The 17,036-nt window shown below is 56.7% G+C and overlaps 1 protein-coding gene across 2 annotated transcripts; it reads right to left on the reverse strand.

Moving 5' to 3' along the window:
- Nucleotides 1-2,163: 2,163 nt before the first annotated feature.
- On the reverse strand, nt 2,164-15,798 carry TSKU (tsukushi, small leucine rich proteoglycan). 2 transcript variants are annotated; one of them, XM_068554192.1, is made up of 3 exons: nt 15,700-15,798; nt 10,874-11,022; nt 2,164-4,630 (listed from the first exon to the last, which is right to left on the reverse strand). In XM_068554192.1, exons 2-3 carry the CDS (start codon nt 10,905-10,907, stop codon nt 3,561-3,563), a joined length of 1,104 nt encoding a protein of 367 aa, XP_068410293.1. In that variant the 5' UTR covers nt 10,908-11,022; nt 15,700-15,798; the 3' UTR covers nt 2,164-3,560. The 2 variants fall into 2 exon arrangements, with proteins under 2 accessions (XP_068410293.1, XP_068410294.1); XM_068554193.1 differs by lacking the exon at nt 10,874-11,022.
- Between the last annotated feature and the right edge of the window lie 1,238 nt (nt 15,799-17,036).

Raw genomic sequence — 17,036 nt, forward strand, 5'->3', positions numbered from 1 at the left:
CAGTGGACATTTGCTCCTTGGTCAAATTAGCCCACACAGAACATTGAGCATCAGTGGGCAAGCCCTGTTAGCCTACGATGACCTCTAGTGTCTTGGTGGACATTAGGTACGAGTAGAGGTAGGCCTCTGTCCCCCACATGCCTGGCAGTCTTGTCCAGAGAAACATCCTATGAGCTGGTTTGGAGGCAGTTGCTAGGTGTTAGTATCTCCATTGCCATCTGCCCTCTCTCTCCAAGAAGGCAACCCTTTGGCCCCTTGGCCATGACAATTTGGGGAAATCAGGGGGTGGTATGATAACACCCATGGAGGGAAATTACTGGATTTGAAAGAGTCTAATCGGCTCCCTGAGCTACAGAGGGTTTGGGTTTCATACAAATCCACACAGATGCTCTTTCGCCATATTGACCAACACAGGGCGTTTGCCTCTTCCTTCTCTGTAATGATACGATTAAAGCACAGCAGGGCTGGCTTCATGGGCAGTGGCCAAAGTCACACAACGGGCTCGTGATGGACCAGGATTTTAACTCTTCTCTGGGAACCCCAAAACGGAATCTTTGCACTAACCTCTGTAATTCTGTAAGATTCCAATGACCTCCTTCTCGGTCCCAGGATTCCAGGAAGGCGGAGGGTGGCCGGATGAAGGCGGTCGGCGAGGGGAAAGAGGGGCTGGCTCCGCAAACTGCGCAGATCCACTTTGGCCTCCAGAGGCCCTGGGCTCCCCGACCTCTCGGATCTGGGGTGTCTGGCCATGCGTGAGCACGAGGTGGCGCTGCGGGCTGAGAGCCTCCGGAGGGGCCGCGGGCCGGCTGCCCCGCGGGGCTTCTGCTTTCCCTACAGCACGCAGGGGCTGTGGGTGTGCGCGAGGTGATGCCCCCACCAGGAAGGAGAAGCCCGCACGGTGTGGCGGCGTCTGCCCACCCTCCCGTTGGAGCTTCACCCCCGCCCCGTTTTGCAGATGTGGAAGCTGCAGCTCAGGGCGGAGGTGAACAGCAGGAGTCCCGCCCTCCCTTCCCCTGCTTTCAGCGCCACTTAAGTTTAAGACCCCTGTGTTCCATGGCCCTCCCCAAGGACGCCTTCTTCAAGTGGGGCTTTAAAGCCCCACTGGGTGAAAGTCCCAGGGATCTCTCTCTCACCCCTGTATTTGAGGCCTCTCTTGTCCCAAGGCATGTGGGAGGATGGAGTACCAATCTGAGTACTGTGAAGGCTGGGGTCTCACTCTGACCCTCCCCTGTCCCCCATACTTCAGATCCTTCCCATATTGGCGGGGGCCAGCCTCTGGCTCAGGGAGCCCAAGCCCTGGGGGGGCCTAAGCCACATGATGGGCAAGCACCCCAACCATACCCATGGCCTGAATGTCCTGGAATCTGTGCCATTGCTCACCCATGACCCCTCTCAAGTGCCAGCCACCTCTGTCCAGGTCCACTTGTCCTTCTCAACTCCATGGATGAGCCTCCTCCAGGAAGCCTTCCTAATCCCACCACAGGGCTCTCACAGGTCCCTGTACTGCTCTTATAGTTAGGTGTCCTCCATGTGTCCTTCCCCCTCCCACCCCAGGAACCTGAGTCTTAGGGCACGGAGTAGACAACAGGAAAAACTTGGTGGTAGTGATGGTGATGGATATTCCTGCAGTTCTTGGCTAGTTAGAAGGAAGAACTTGCTGACAGCAGAGCCATTCAGATGAGCTGGAAGTGGGTTCCCTGTCACTGGAAGTGTGCAAACAGGAGTTAGGATACCACAGCAGTCAGATGCCAAGAAGGAACACAGTACTGTCGGAGCTCAGTGGAGGGAGGTGGACGGGGACCTCAGGGAAAGCTTCCAAGGAGGTGAGGTGGGAACTGGGTCTGTTAGGCTGGGAAGGAGTAGAGAGGCAGGGATGGGGGCAAGGTCCAGGTCCCAGAGTAACAGTCTGAGCAAAGGCAGAGGCACGCAGGGCCTGACAAGTTCATGGAGTTGGGGCGTCAGGGAGAGGGGAAATAAGGAAGGCAGGCAGCGTTAGCTGCCACCCACCCCCGAGGAACCCCCTCCCTCACGTCACCTCACTCCCCTAATCCTGGGAGGTTATTGGGCTTTTCAGAGAGAACAAGCTCGTCTCAATTCATCCTTGTGGCCCCAGGGCCCAGTCTAGGGAATGTCAGTGGATGCTGGTCAAATGATGGGAAGAGGGCCTCTTTATAGTGTTTATTAAACCAAGGACCAGGTGTTGGGTAGGGCCGGTGGGGGAGGACAGAGCTCTCATTGTCCTGTGGGCATCCCTGTGGGACCAGCCCCCTGACGCCCACATGGCCACGTATGGCTGGCTTTCACCCAATGCCTCCTTCCCCAACCCATCCCCAGGACACAATATTACAAAAGCGAACAAATGCAATGTCTTTCTTCTTTTACAAATGGCCTGTTTCCATCCCCTGCCAGCAGGGACCTGGACGGGGGGTGGCCGAAAGTGACAGTCCATTAAAAAGGCAACAACTTTTATTAACCCCATACTAAGGAGAGAGCCCAGGGCTGGGAAGCTGAGATGGCACCCTGGTGGCAGAGCATAAACATGGGTGGGGTCTCCCTTACCTCCTTCACTGCATTCTCAGTAGGATGAGCTGGGCTGTCGGGCATAGGGCCAGTGGGGTCTGAGGGAGCTCAGGAGCTCAGGGCCTGGAGGGGCTCCAGGACTGCATCTAGAGGCAGTACCTCAGGGGTCAATGGGCACATTGCCATTCTTGATGCTGGGGGACCCCACCCCAGAGTGGGAAACCGGCAGGGCTGGGACTGGTATCCCTGAGGCTTCTAGAGGCTCCGAGGTGAACCGACTTAGCTTGTGCCACAGCCGGTTACCGGGCCCAGAGGCCTCTCCTCCTGGGGACGACAGGGAAAGGGCACAAATGGCAGGATGTGAGTCTTGGAAGCAAGGGGGAGCCCAGAAAGGGGAGAGGGAGGGCATGATTTAGAGAAGAGAGAAAAGTGCAAAGGGGCCCTGCTGGGAGGCTGGACATTGGGTCCATCCACGCTTCTGCCACTGTAGGACCTCAGAATAGCATTTTTCCTTCCCTAGGCCTGAGTTTCCCCATCTGGCACATGAGCAGGTGGACTAGGTTTTTTTCTCCAGTCCTTTCTAGAAAGTTCTATCCAGAGTTCTAGGGGGAGAAAAAAGGATGGAGTAGGCCTCACACGCCCAGAGCAAAGAGAGGGCTGTGTCGTGAAAGAAACCCATGCCTGAGTGGCTGGACCTCTGCCCCGCAGCACTGCCTCCCGCCCGCCCTCCTCCTGTCATGGGTCAGGTTGGTCCAGGCCTCAGGGAAGGCACTTTGGGGACAAGTAGGGAAGGACAGCGGGGAACTGCTGTCTGGTTTGGCGTCGAAGACCCTCGGCTTATGGTCTGGGGAGCAACATAGACAAACGGGCAAAACCTTGCTCCTGGGTGTGGGTCCCAGGTCCAAAGCCTCTCTTTCAATGGTGCTGCCACACGGGCCTGCAGCGTCCTTGCTGGCATTGGCACGTTGAAATATAAATTACCCAGGACCCGAGGGAGCCCAGGGCGAAGTCTGTTACGTGGCCCCAGGCCACACCATTCGTCACAAGGCATCAGAGCCCCCGGCAGCTAATTCCTGGGTGTCTATGCAGTGCAGGGCCACCTTGGGGGTGGAGCCAGGCTGCCTGGGGTAGGTGCCCTCCCGCACCAGGCGCCGGCACTGCACGCCCTGGCCCACGCTGACGCTCTGCAGCGCTGGGAGATGGAGGAGCAGCTTCTCGGGCAGGGGCACCAGGCCGGTGCCTGACAGGTCCAGCTCCTGCAGGGAGCCCAGGCCCGAGAACACCTCGGGTCCTGCCCACTTGAGCTTGGGGTTGCTTGACAAATCCAGGACCTGCAGGCCCTGCAGCTCGCGGAAGCCATAGGGCGCCAGCTGGGGGAGACGCTGCAGGCTGCCCAGCGACAGGTGTGTAAGGCCTGCCAGCCCCTCGAAGGCCCCTGGGCCGATGGCCGCCAGCGGGTTCCCGTCCAAGCTCAGGTAGCGCAGGGGCAAGTCCCGGAGGTCGGGCACGGTGTGGAGCCGGTTCCAGGCCAGGTTCAGGCTCTGAATGGTGGGCGCCGGCAGGCTGGCCCGCGCGGGGTGGGGCACGAGGCGGTGGAGGAGGTTGTGCGAGAGGTCCACGTGCAGCGCCCTGGCCGGGCTGTGGGTGGCGAAGGCGGACACGGAGACCTCGCGGAGCCGGTTGTGGCTCAGGTTCACGTCGCTCAGGGGTGAGCTGGTGAAGCTCTCGGCGGGCAGGGCGGCCAGGCCGTTGTGGCTGAGGTCAAGCGACTCCAGGTAGCGAAGGCGGGAGAAGGCCGTGGGCGAGAGGCTGGTGAGCAGGTTGTGGCTGAGGTCCAGGCCGGCCAGCGTGGTGTAGCCCGGGCCTGCCAGCACGGACTCGTTCACCGTCTCCAGCCGGTTGGAGGACAGGTCCAGGTGGGCTGTGTCCAGGGGGATGGGCACGGGCACGATGTGAGGGCCCAGGCCGCTGCAATCCACCCGCGTCAGGCTGAAGCTGTCGAAGAGGCCAAAGGTCTCCACCTCACACTGGCATCCAGGGAAGCAGGGCCGGGTGGTCTGGGCCTCACCGGCGGCCAGCAACAGCAGCAGGGGCCACAGCATGGTGTGGGCTAGAAAGAGAGCTAAAGGTGAGGGCTGGCGGCAGGCACCCCATACCAGATGGTTCTAACCCACCTCGTGAGACACCAGCCGATGTGTGTAGGCACAGCTGCAAATTGCCACCAGCCCCTCAGTGCCCCCAGATGCTTTCCCTGAATACCCCTCCTTATATAGTTCCCAGTCCCTATTCCTCTCTGGCCTTAGTCTCCCCATCTGTATGGTAAAGGGGGTTAGGCCAGATGGCTGGATTTTAAACTGGAAGCAGGAGAACCCTTCCTTAAACAAGATTAGCCGGTGAAAGTGGGCCTGTTCTGGTTGAAGTGAAGGTGAGGGCCTGGAGCCCTCCTTGGATGTTAAGGAACGCAGTTGGAAATGCACTGGACAGGATGGGTCTTTGGCTGACCTCTCCAGCTCTGAGGGTCTAGGGTTCATGGGCTCATCTTGACCCAGGCCCTACTGCGGAGGGGTCACAGCTTAGGGGCTAGGGTACTCCATTTACCTCTGCTGAGCATATGCTACATGCTGGGTGCTACATGCTGGGTGCTATGTGCTGGGTGCTGTGCTAGCTGCCTCCCTGCACGGTCCCACTTAACCCTCACAACCACAAAAACTGCAAGGCAGCAATGCTTGTGGGAACTGAAACTTAGAGAGGTTCAGAAAGTCATGCATGGCCACAAGTAAGTGGGAGTGGAACCCAATGGCATACAGAGGAAGCATGGCTCACTGTCGTGGTTTGGCAGTGGCTGAGCCATGCCTGAGACCCGCACTCCAGCTTCCCAGACAGAGGCCTCTTCCTGCAAGGGGGGTCTGCAGTGACTGTCCCCACCTCACTCCGTTTGTGGGTAACAGTGGCTGGGTCCACAGTCCTAAGCCCTCTCACCTGGCCTGGCCTCCAGAGGCAGGATCCTTCATTCCAGTTGGGGACCCTGTGCCAAGCCCCTTCCCCCTTGCCCTGCCCTGCCCTGCCCCCCAGCTGTTAGAGCTGTTACACCTCTTTGGCCCTTCCTTTAACCTAGGGCAGGCAGCTGGGCTGGTTCCCCCATTATACAAATAAAGAAATAGAGGCTTAGAGAGGAAAAGGGTTTTACCCCAAACCAGTAAAAAGCAGGGCAGGATTAGAACCCAGGCCCGCTCAGTCCCAATTCCTCTATTTTCATCTGCTGCCTCCAGCAGGACTGGCAGGAGAGATGGGGTCCAAGAGGGGCTCTTCCCACCGACACAGGCTACGATGCAAGCCACTGCCTCTCCCCTGGCTTCAGTTTCTCTCCCTGGACAATTGTACCAGCAGCTGCCGTTGATGCCGGGCACTACATGTACACTGTCACCTTCAGTCCTCATACCCATGCACGTCTGTAGCTCCTCGGACAGTGGCGCTCGCAGGAGGATGAGAGAGAGGGCTGAGCAGTGAAAGCCTCTAACTGGACAGTCTGTGGCTACACTCTTGCCTCTGCAAGCAGCCACTCAGCCCGGGAGACAGAAGGTGCTAAGCCTCACTCTAGCAGGTTCTTCAGCTCTGCACCCTTGCCCCCTGCCCCATCTTCCACCTATTCCTCCCCCTGGTCTTCAGGGAGGGGTGGACCAGGGACCTGCCCACCTTGTGGACTGGGGGTGGGTGTGGAGGGCACAGCAGGATAGCATTACTAGCCCTACATGAAACTTTAAAGGGGCAGCCACTTGATCTGCACTTGGGCTCGGAGCACAGGCAGGGAGAAGGGGGGCTATTCTCCCCTGCCCCCCTATGTGGGCCCCTCCTCTCCCGCCCCTTTCTGCTGTAGAGTCCAATTTGAGGATTAAACCCGGCCCAGGTGCATCCTGGGCTTGGTCCCAATTGAGGCAGGACAGAGTGTTCCAGTGTCTGGAACTGAAAGGAACATATTAAGTTACCACACACCCCCTTTGTTCCCCTGGTGAGCTTCTCACCGCAGGGGTTCATTACCACCTAGGGCCTCCTCTTCCCTGCTAAGCTGATCGGCTCATACCCACCCTTCCTGGGGTTTAAACAAACACCAGAGACGCACAAAAAGGCCCTAAGATTACCCTTTGGTTCCCAAAGGTGATTATACAATGTGCCTCTTAAGTGCCAAATGGCCCCTCATGAGCTCCTGCTTATGTAACACAGCCCAACACTTCCCCTCCCCTTCTAGAGAGGGGGCCCCTCAGGCCTCGGCTTCGTCCTCTGTACCACAAGGCAGTATTTCCTGCCCTCCTCACATACGTTGACGCAACTCTTCACTGTAGTGCAATGCAAACTGTGAAGAGCTGTGCACACATGCTGAGTGGTCACCACTGAGCCACTGAGGCAATGGTGGTGACAGCTGATACAGAGGGAGCAGGAGTGTAGATTGAGACCCGCCTGGGTAACTGCGCTTGTGATGCTCCCAGGGCACCGTGGACAAGGTCCCTGCTCAACCCTGCACAGTGGACACCTCTCCCTGGGCCCCTGTTCTGTGCTAGGCCTGGATGTTAAGTGGAAAGTGCTGGACACATGTTCCCTTATGCCATCCCGTCACTTCAGGAGGTAAGCAGTCTTATGTCCATGTTACAGTGGAGGAAACCGAGGGTGGCAAGAGGAAGGTAGCAGAGCCAGGAGGTGAACTCAGGCCTTTGTAACCTCATAACTGGCTTGGTTCAAGTGGAACGTGTACTTCTGTGTGTTGCTGGGGAAAGAAGAGCTAAGCATCCAGAGTCCTAGGGCCACGCTCCAGCTGCCATCGGCTGCTGGGACAGGTAGGTACCAAGCTTTCTAATACTCAGTGGCTCTGGGGCTTTCCTGAGGTCACAGCGGAGCTCAGGGGCCTCTCAGGGCCGTCCAACGCTGTTGGGAGAAGAGAAGGAAGAAATCTCTGAGATGCCTCACAACTTTGGACCCAGAAGGGGGCAGAGGCAGAGGTGTGGGCTAGTGGTCTTTGAGGGTCAGTGCCCCTGTTCTGCTTAGAGGCAATGTCCCCTTTGGGGTAACATGAGGAGGGGTGCCTTCCTGTGAGTGTCTCACGAGACGCTGGGGCCTGGCACTGCTGCTTGGAGCAAAAGATCCAGGAGCCAAGGGGAGGGCAGAACTTTCCCAGGAGGAAACTGAGGGAAGATAAGGAAAACCCCTGCCGGGGGCACAGCCCCAGATAATTTCCAGAAGACCTTTGCTCATTTGAGCTGTGAGGGCTGCAGAGCAGTGCACGCAATCCCTCGCTTTAGTGATGAGGAAGCTGCGGCCCAGAGGGCATGCAGTGACTTGTCCCTGGGTCCTCAGTGAGGTGATGGCCGCCGATGCTCAGGCTCTGACTCCTGACTCCAGGACCAGGCTTTCCAGCCCACTCAAGATGCCTGTGGAATCTCCTAGGGATCTTATGGAGTCAACAAAAATAGTGCTCAGAAGAGTCTGCAACCTCATGGAGGAGGGGGCTGATGCCATAATGCTAGAGATCATAAGGATAAATTGCATGCTAAGAAAAGTATAACTATGCATTAAAAAAAAAAACACTGTAAATCGTAATTTTAGGAAGTCTAGAAGAAAATGTCCACCCAGTAGTGGTCTTTCTTTAGATGGTAGAACTTTGAGTGGTTTAACCATGTCTTAATCTCCTTTTCTCGTCTTATTTCCTCTCTTACAGTAAAAAGTATCTATAAAACACACTGAGTAATGAAGCTTCCTAATAGGACTGCCTCATGGCCATCTCTGCTGTCTCTGATCTTGGCTAGCCACAATCTGAGCCTCAGTCTCCTCATCTGTAAAATAGAGATGTTAAGGGCCATCTCACAGGCCTGTCACGAGGATGAAACATAACGGTGGGAGTAAGGCACCCAAGCAGGGTTCCCAGCACAGGCGAAGGGTGCAGTGGGGACCCCCTGCCTCCCTCCACAGATGGGAGCGGGTGGGGTGGGGATAAGTGGGTGGGCCTGACCCCATCTCTCTTGCTCCTTCCTCCAGCAAATATGTATCAAACATGACAAAGCTCTTACCACTGCCCTGCTGGAAAGCAGTTCTTCCCTAGGAAGCCACACTATGACTATGCTGTTTCTCAACAGGGCTGCTGGGTCTGGGAAGGGATGAGTAATGTGATTTCCTCTTCACAAAAACCACTAGCCTCAGCTCCACGGAGACGAAAGGCCTTCTTAGAGAGTGAGAAGGCCTTGGACACCAACTTGCAGTGTGAGCAGGGCAAGTCACTTTACCTGGACCAGTTCCTTCAGCTGTGAACCTGGGATGCTAATGATGGTCCTATCAGGCTCAGAGAGGATGGCTGTGAAGATTAGACTGAGAAGACCAATGCCCCAGTAGAGAACTGAGGCCCCAAGGGGTAGAAGCCACATAATGGAAACACTGTACCTTTTCATTCTACCTATAATACCCATAGCCACTGCAGACAGAATTAATCAACCACAGCACTAAAATGCTAAGTGCAAGGCAGTGTGCTAGGCCCTGTGAGGTGCATGTTGGGGTCAGGGTGGGAGATCCCAGGGCCTCTGTCCTCATGGGGCTTACAAGTCTGCAACGGGGACAGGAGAACAACTCATAACAAGATCACTAGCACCTGCCTTAGACCCAGGAGATCAGGACTCTAGTTCCGCATCTGCTACTAACTGTGTGACCTTCACAGTTTTCTTTCTTTCCTGGAGCCTCAGTTTTCTTTTCTGTGTAGTACTGACTCTGCCTCCCTCCCTCCCTCTGGGACCCTGTGATCTACCCTCGGGAGAAAGGAAAAGGCAGACAGGTATTCACCATGGAAGGCCAGGGAGGATCTCTGGCCCAGGACACATCACTTACTTTCCAAACCCTGACCTGCAGATGAAAGGCATCTACTGATCAGCCAGGTTATAGAACACAAGAGCAGCAGGACGAAGGCTTAGTAACTGTACCCACCCTTGGTTAGGGGGATATAGCATAAGGTCCTCTGGGCAAGGGCCATGAGTTATTCCTTGCTGGGCCCACTGTGACTCTAAGGAAAGTTTACAGATGGCCCGTGAGGTCAAAAGAGTCAGCGGTGTGGCCCTAACAGGCCCCAGGCAGGTCTCCCCACTGCCACACTCCAGACCCTGCTAGGAGAACCTCTAAAACAGCTTTGGCTACATCATTCCCCTTCTCAAAAACCACCTGACTTCTACTTTACCTACAGAAATCAAGTCCTCTCTGGCACAGAGGTATCTGCAAGTTGTCCCCACCTTCCTCCCTCCTTCGGCTGAACTCCCCTCTTGATTTGAACGTATGGTGGTGGCCTTTGGGCAACTCTCAGCCTCTGCTCGTACTTTTCCAAACTCAGAGAATTCCAGGGCTGGAGAGTTGGAAGGCCCCTCGGAGATCACGAGTAACTGAGGCCCAGAGACAGGCAGTGATTGCAAGTAAACGGCAGAGCAGGACCCAGGACCTGGGTTCTGATGCCTCACACTATTGCCAGGACTGCCGCATCCCCAGGCCTGCCCCGGCCCTGCCAGTGGAACAAAGCCCGTTCTGTCCACTCAGGCTCCTGGGCCACGCCCCCCTCCTTTCCTTGCTCCCCGGGCCTCTCACACCACACTATCAACACACCTCCTTCAGACACACACTAGGTAAATTCTCTGCCGTTATTTACCCGCCCGTTTCCTGACTTGAAGTGTGAGCAGCTTGGGGCAGTGACCCTGCCTTCTTCACCTGTTCATCCCTTCCCCCACCTGGGGCCATGGCCAGGCCTGGCAGGCCCGGCAAACACGCTGGATGAATGAAGAGCCCAGAATTTAGAGTCAACCACGGGACTCAGACCCGGATGTGAATTCAGCTCTGTACCTACTAGCCTTGGGCGCGTCTCAACCTTGCTGAGGCTCAGTGTCCTCAACAGGGGCGACAACACAGGGTTGGTGAAAGCATTAGGGGACAGCGTGTGAAATAGTCAGCTCAACTGCCACGCCTTGAGTGCTGAATGCATAGTAGACAATGATGGTGATGATTTATTAAGCTTCCTGAAGGCAATGACCGTGTTATTCCTTGTTCTGTTCCTCCCTACCCAGCTACCCAAAGAGGTGCCAGCACCCGGCGGGTCTGTGACTACCTGTGCTAACATCCTCTGGTCGCTGTGCTGGTGCCTGCTGACAAGGCCCCAACCTCCCTCCTCCTCTGAGGAGGGCTCCCTGGGGTTAGGGATTCCAGCTCGGGTCCTCCTGGCTCCAGCTGCCTGCCCGTGGTGCTGTATCCCAGCATCTCTGGCCCCTAGATTTGCCAGCTCCTCACCACAACTTCAAGGGGGAGTCCCTGGCCAAGGGGCGAGGTGGGCAGGGGGCCGAGCTCCCACCTGAGACGGGCTCTGTCTCCACCGGCTGCTCCATGCTGAGATGCCTCCAACCCTACTTATGTTCATCGTGAGCTCCCTCAAGCTGACGCCAACGAAATCCCCAGGTGGAAATTCCATTAACATCCCGGCCCCCAGTGGCTTAGTCAGTTCTGGAAACGCAAGGCAAAAAGAACGTCAGGGCCAAACTCCCGGAGCCTTGCGGGCCGGCTCCCCCAACAGAAGCACTAATGCCGCACATCTGTACAAACACGTCAGCTCGCCACGCACTTCTACAGCAGCATCTCGTTTCTGCTTCGCCACAGCCCTTGACCATGAGGATTACTGTCCCTGTTTTGCAGACAAGGAGACTGACATTCAGCTGAGGAGGAGAGGAACCAGGTCTCAGACCTACATGTCTGAGCTCCAGATCCAATGCTCCTTATATGGCTGTGCCCCAACTTACAAATGGGCATGTGTGGATCGTGCTGGACTATAATTACACTTACCTGTCTGTCCTCCTGTGGGCAGGAATGGGGTTAGGTTCACTTTTATGTCCTTGGGCCTGAGTGCCGGGTCTGGCACAGAGCAGGTACTATATGAAGATATACCAGGCATTTAGAATACTACCACCTCGCCAAAGGATACCTCTCAACCTTCCCAATGCCTCCTCAACTCTTATCTGTTCAGTCACCCTGCAAGATCGCAGGTTACATGGCATTGTATCTATTTTACAGCTGCGTAGGGACCCAGAGAGGTTCGGTGATCTGCCCAGAGTCACACAGCCAGTGGGGTCAGAGGCTGGATTCAGAATCCAGGTGTTCTGACAGCCAGTGCCTAGCCTCCTCCATGACATCATCCCTGGAGGATAATCTACAGGGAAATAGACAAGGCTCCCAATACTATTTTCTCCATTCTGAAGCTTCGCAAGTTCCCTTTGGTCTGAGGCATGTGTGGACACACGGGCAGGCAGTGTGGGGCAGAGGAAACGGGTTTTACGGTCAGGCGCACCAGGTTCCAGCCCCACCATACCTCACCTGCCAGGAGGCTCTCTCCCCTCTGAGTCTGAGTCTTCATCTGTAACATGGTGAGAAACCTAGTACTGCTCCCAGCAGGCCACTGGGATGATTACACAAGGTAAAGTGAAGACTCAGCCCTGGGCCTGGCACACACTGGTGCTCACTGCATGTGGGTTCCTGCCCCCAGTGGGTGATTTCCGGGGCCAGGAAAAAAAAAGGAGCCGTGACACCAGCAGATCTGAAAGCAAGGCAGGGGCAGAGGATAGAGAAGACTCCAAAATGGATTCTTCCTTGGATTCTCCCCCAGTGCACCATCCAGGATCCCGCTTGGGCTACAAGCACTGACTAGGCTCTACCAGGGAGTTGGTAAGGGAGTTTGGAAAGGTGGCAGAGGCCAAAGCAGGCTGAAGCAGTTGTGTCACCTGTGACAGAATGAGGACAGAATGAGACTCAGCAGCTACCCCTGGGTGGGTGGCTCACTGTCTTCCCCTCCCTCACCCCCCGACCTTGCGCTGGTCAGGTTCAGGAGACCTCCTGGCCTGGATTGCTCCAACAGCCTTGTTCCTGGCCCTCTGCTTCCAACTGCCGGCCTTGCTGGGCACCAGAGTACAATCCCGACAGAAGACCAGGACCCCATCACTGCTCCTGGTTTAAAACCTATCCTGCAAAGACAGCTTGCCAGTCTAGAGGCCTGTCTTACTCATCGGGCCCCACATCTCTGCACAGGCTGTTCCCTCGGATGAAGATGACAGAGACACCCTTCTTTTCTTTGTTTTCCATGCAAACTCTCACTCATTCGATTCAAAAGTCACCTCCATGTATAAGTATCATGTCATCTTCAAACAGTGACGGTTTTACTTCTTTTCCGATTTGGATTCCTTTTATTTCTTTTTCTTCTCTGATTGCTGTGGCTAAAACTTCCAAAACTATGTTGAATAATAGTGGTGAGAGTGGGCAACCACATAGCTGATTCACTTTGTTATACAGCAGAAACTAACACAACACTGTAAAGCAACTATACTCCAATAAAGATGTTAAAAAAAAAAAAAAAAGTCACCTCCTCTGTGAGGTCTTCCCAGTCTAACCTGCCCGTCATCCAGTAAAAGGTCACCCTCTCCCTGGGCTCCAGTGGCCCCTGGGTGGCCCCGTCAAGATACAACACACTTTGTGCTGTGTGGCTGTCTCCAAATCTGACCGTCCATCTCCTCTCCTGTGTGGGGCCTGGCCATGTGAACGGGATAAGCCAGATGAGTGAAATGTCCTAGGCAAAAAGCTTCCCTCTGCTTAGGAGAGGTTACCAGTGGTCCAAGCTTGCAGGATACTTAGGGCTTTCCCGGGGGCTGATATCAAGTTTAGAACCATAGTAGATGCTGGCTCTGCCTTCTATTGTCAGTGCAATCCAACAAATGTCTGCATGATGTAATACAGACTACAAACCTCTTCTCATTTTATTAGCACATGTAATTCATTATCCTATTTAACATTCACAACAGATCAGTGAGACCAGAATTACTAACCTCATTTGAAGGATGAGGAGACTGAGAATCAGAGAGGTAGAGTTACTTGCCTAAGGCCACAGAGCTAGGAAGCAATGAAGTAAGTGAAAATCTCCTTCTGACTCTAAGAGGCTGGAGCACTTAGCCTCCAGATTGGTCTCCCAGGCTCCAGCACCACCCACAAGCCAGAGGAAGGTTTCCTAGAATTACCAACCCCACCCTGTCATGCCAGCTTAAAAAACCCTCCAGTGGCTCTCCACTGCCTAAATCCCAGCTCCTAAGTCTGGCATTCAAGGCCCTCATATTTGGCCCCTGCCTTCCTTCCCAGCCTCAAGTTGAATTCCAACCCTCCCTCTCCAACCTTGCATCTGACAGTCCACAATGCTGACCACCCCTGCCCTGTTTCAGAACACACAGAGCCGGGCAGGGCAGTTCCCTCTGTGGGAGATACTTTCTGCCTCCCTCCCGGGTGTATTCACCTGGCTTCCCCAGCCTGCTGCTTTCCAGCCTTCCCTTCCTGGGCTGCAGGGGCTCCAGCCCACCTTACTTCATCCCTACCTAACTTCAAAGCCACCTCCCCTCTCCCTCTTCAAAAGAGCAAATTAGTGCCTGGGAACTGGTCAAGTCAGAATGGAGGTGTTAAATATCAAAGTGTTTCCAGGTTCTAGGATCTCAACCAGTCAGCCAGAACAGGAAGGGAGGAGAGAGGCTGTCAGCACCTCCCTTTCCAGAAGGGAAACTGAGGCCCAAAGAGGGAAAGGAAAGTGCCCACAGTGAGGCGAGTGGCTTGTGCCCATCCTTCACGTCTGCAGCATCAAGCAAAATTCTAGGTTGAAGACTGGGGCGGGTGCGGGGTAGGGGCAGGGGAGGGAAGGTGTTAGGGTTATCTTTGCCGCCCAGGATCAAAAGGAGGCTCCCGGCAGCCTGAGCCCTCCTTCTCAGGTCAGACCTGAACTCTGCAAGTCTGGACTTATCCGAAGGGTAGAGCAGGCAGGGAGGATCAGAAGCTCCTGAGTCACCTCCTCACCCAGGCCAAGTGTGGGCGGGCACTGCACCTCAGGCCGTCTCTGCCTGCGTTGGTTATCGCCGCCGCACGCTCTGCCCCGCGAGGGAGTTCTCACCCCCTTCCATTACAAGGTGACTGCGGCTCAGAGAGGCTGAGGAACTTGCCCAGTGCCATACTGTGGGCCAGTGGACATCCCATTCGAAACTATAGTGTGTGCAAGGTTCCTTCTCCCAGCAGCCCAGTTGGAGGTCCCGGGAGCCGGCGCCGCGGGCAGCGGTCGTCGCCTTCTCACCTACGGGATTGGAGGGCTCGACACCCCCCGCCCCCGCCCCCCTCCCGGGGCAGGATACAAACGGAGAGCGGATCTCAAAGCGGAGCCGGGGGCAGTGGCTGGCCTCTCCGCCAAGCAGACACATCTCTCTCGGTCACATACACTCTCTCCGAGGAGCGTGGGGCGGGCAACACCAGCTGCCCTCTCCTCTCCTCTCTTCAGCCCCCGATCGGGGGCCAGGACCGGCTGCTTACCTCTCTCCTCCCAGCCGGTTCGGCTGGCGTGTGCGGCACGCTCTGCCCAGCCTCGGCTCGGGTCAGTCCTCAGGCGCTGCCGATTGCCCCACCCACCAGTCCTATCCCATCCCCTCGCGGCTTTAAGGACCCCTGGAGGTGAATGAGGGGAGGGCTGCCAGCGCCCCCCGCCCGGGCTGCAGGGGGAGGAGGACGGGCGCTGTTGCCGAGGAACCGGGAGAAAAGTTTGAAGCCAAGTCTGGGCCCGGGTGGACAGCAAGGGAGCGAGGAGTTGGGGCGGTGTCTGGCTCTCGGCGCGCACATACTCCACGGACACCCAACCCAGACACGTCGACAGGCACAGACCACGTACGCGGACACAACGATGCGCCCACCAGCACTCACAACCAAACGCGGGCCCACGAAACGTGGACACAGGCGCAAAACAGCCTCCTCAAATCACGGACATACAAAGGCACAGGCAGATGCATGTCCCCGGACCAAATTCACAAAGACCCACAAACGCGAGATGCACGTGTCCGCACAAAGACCCCAGAGGCGCCGGCCCACGCCCACGGCCCCCGGTCACAGCCTTTGTCTCCTGGAAGCCCCCTTCTAGGTCCGGGTTCCCCACTCTGGCCGAGTCCCAGGCGTCAGGCCGCCGCTGCCGACGCCCTGGGTCCAGGAAAAGTTGAGGGACCCCGGCCCCGCCCCTGGGTCCAGCACCGTCCGCTCGCGGGATGGAACTGCGAGGTTGGGGTGGGGGGGCTCCTGTCCTTCGCCCGCTGCGCGGACTCCCCTCTCCGCCCGGGGACCCGCACCCACCTGGAAGCCTGCGCCGCAGCCGCCTCGGCACGCTCACCCAGGCGGCCCGATCGCGGGCCCTCTGGCCGGCGCTTTTCTCAGCGCGGCGCGGCCCGCCCCCCGGCCCCCCGGCCCCCCGGCCCCCCGGCCCCCGCCCGCCGCTGGGCGCTCCCCCGCCCGCCCCGCGCCCAGTGGTGGCTCTGGCCAGCCGCCGGGCGATTTAGGGAGTGTCGCCAAAGTGCCGGCCTTTCCCGGCGCGTTCCCCGCTCCGCCCCCCGCCCGCCGGCAGAGCCCTTGCCCAGCCCGGGTTCCACCATAGGGAGCGTCTCAAAAGTGCGCACGCAGCTCCCGCCCACTCCAGTCGGCCTTGCTCCCAGCTTCTTGCATCCCGGGTCCCTGCCCCCTTCCGCGGAGCGCCTGAGCCATCTCAGCAGATGGCCGCAGGGTCGGGAACATCTGGAGGTCGCTGGAGTGTGTGTGTGTGTATGTGTGTGTGTTGTGTGTGTGTGTGTGTTTGTGTTGAGAGAGAGAGAGGGGCAGAGAGAGAAAGAGATTGGGTGGTGAGGGTTCCCTCTTCTCGAGTTCATTCCCCCGTTTTTTAAAACGGGTGACAGAGGTCCAGAGACGTTAGTGAGAGGGAGTCCAGGAATCTGAAGCAGGGAAAGACTGGCTGAAAGACGAACCGACAGAGAGGAGAGAGCCAGGCTTGGGCAGAAAAGGTGGCAAGAGAGGAGAGAGAAAGCAACAGACTTTTGTGTGTGTGTGTGTGGAGGGAATCATCGACTTCTGGTTGGATTTCTAAGAAGGGAAACTGGGAGTGTGACTAGGCAGCAGTTTTTAAGTCGATTCCTCCCCCTGCAGCCCATCCTCTCTCACCCCTCTTTATGGCAAAAAGTGCAGGAAAGCATCCAAAAAACCTTTTTTACATGGGGGCTGGGGGGAGAAATTGCCTGGTGAATGCATTCCCTAGAAGGGGCTTGGGGGGGTGGTGAGTTTGAGTCTCCCTGTCCACACACCGAGAGACAGTGTCAGGGTGAGGGAGGGGACAGTTCTCAGGCACCCCAGAGGTATGTGGCCTGGGGGTTGAGGGAGGTTTTGGCCTTGAACCCTGGACCTCCCAAGAGCTTTCGTGCTGTGCAGAGATTGGGCAGTGTTCCCCTTGCAGTGGCCCAGACTTGCACACCCAGTCTTTTTGCTCCTTCTTTCCTTATTACTTTTTTTTTAAATTAAAAAAAGTTGCTTGGCCTTGTGCGTATGTGTCTGCTTGTCTGCCTGAGGAAGGAGAGGCAAGTAGGGAGGAGGGGAGGGAGGAGTAGAGGCCACCACCCTAGGCCTCAGGGCAGCAAAAACAAATCTGC

The sequence above is a fragment of the Eschrichtius robustus genome, chromosome 11 (assembly GCF_028021215.1).
Source record: "Eschrichtius robustus isolate mEscRob2 chromosome 11, mEscRob2.pri, whole genome shotgun sequence".
Lineage (NCBI taxonomy): Eukaryota > Metazoa > Chordata > Mammalia > Artiodactyla > Eschrichtiidae > Eschrichtius > Eschrichtius robustus.

What these genes read in the sequence shown, in the direction of transcription:
- TSKU (XM_068554192.1), bottom strand. Translation starts at nt 10,907, where the DNA reads ATGGAGCAGCCGGTGGAGACAGAGCCCGTCTCAG. An exon ending in GGAGACAGAGCCCGTCTCAG is followed by an intron (nt 4,631 to 10,873) that starts GTGGGAGCTCGG and finishes CTCTCTTTCTAG; the next exon opens with CCCACACCATGCTGTGGCCC.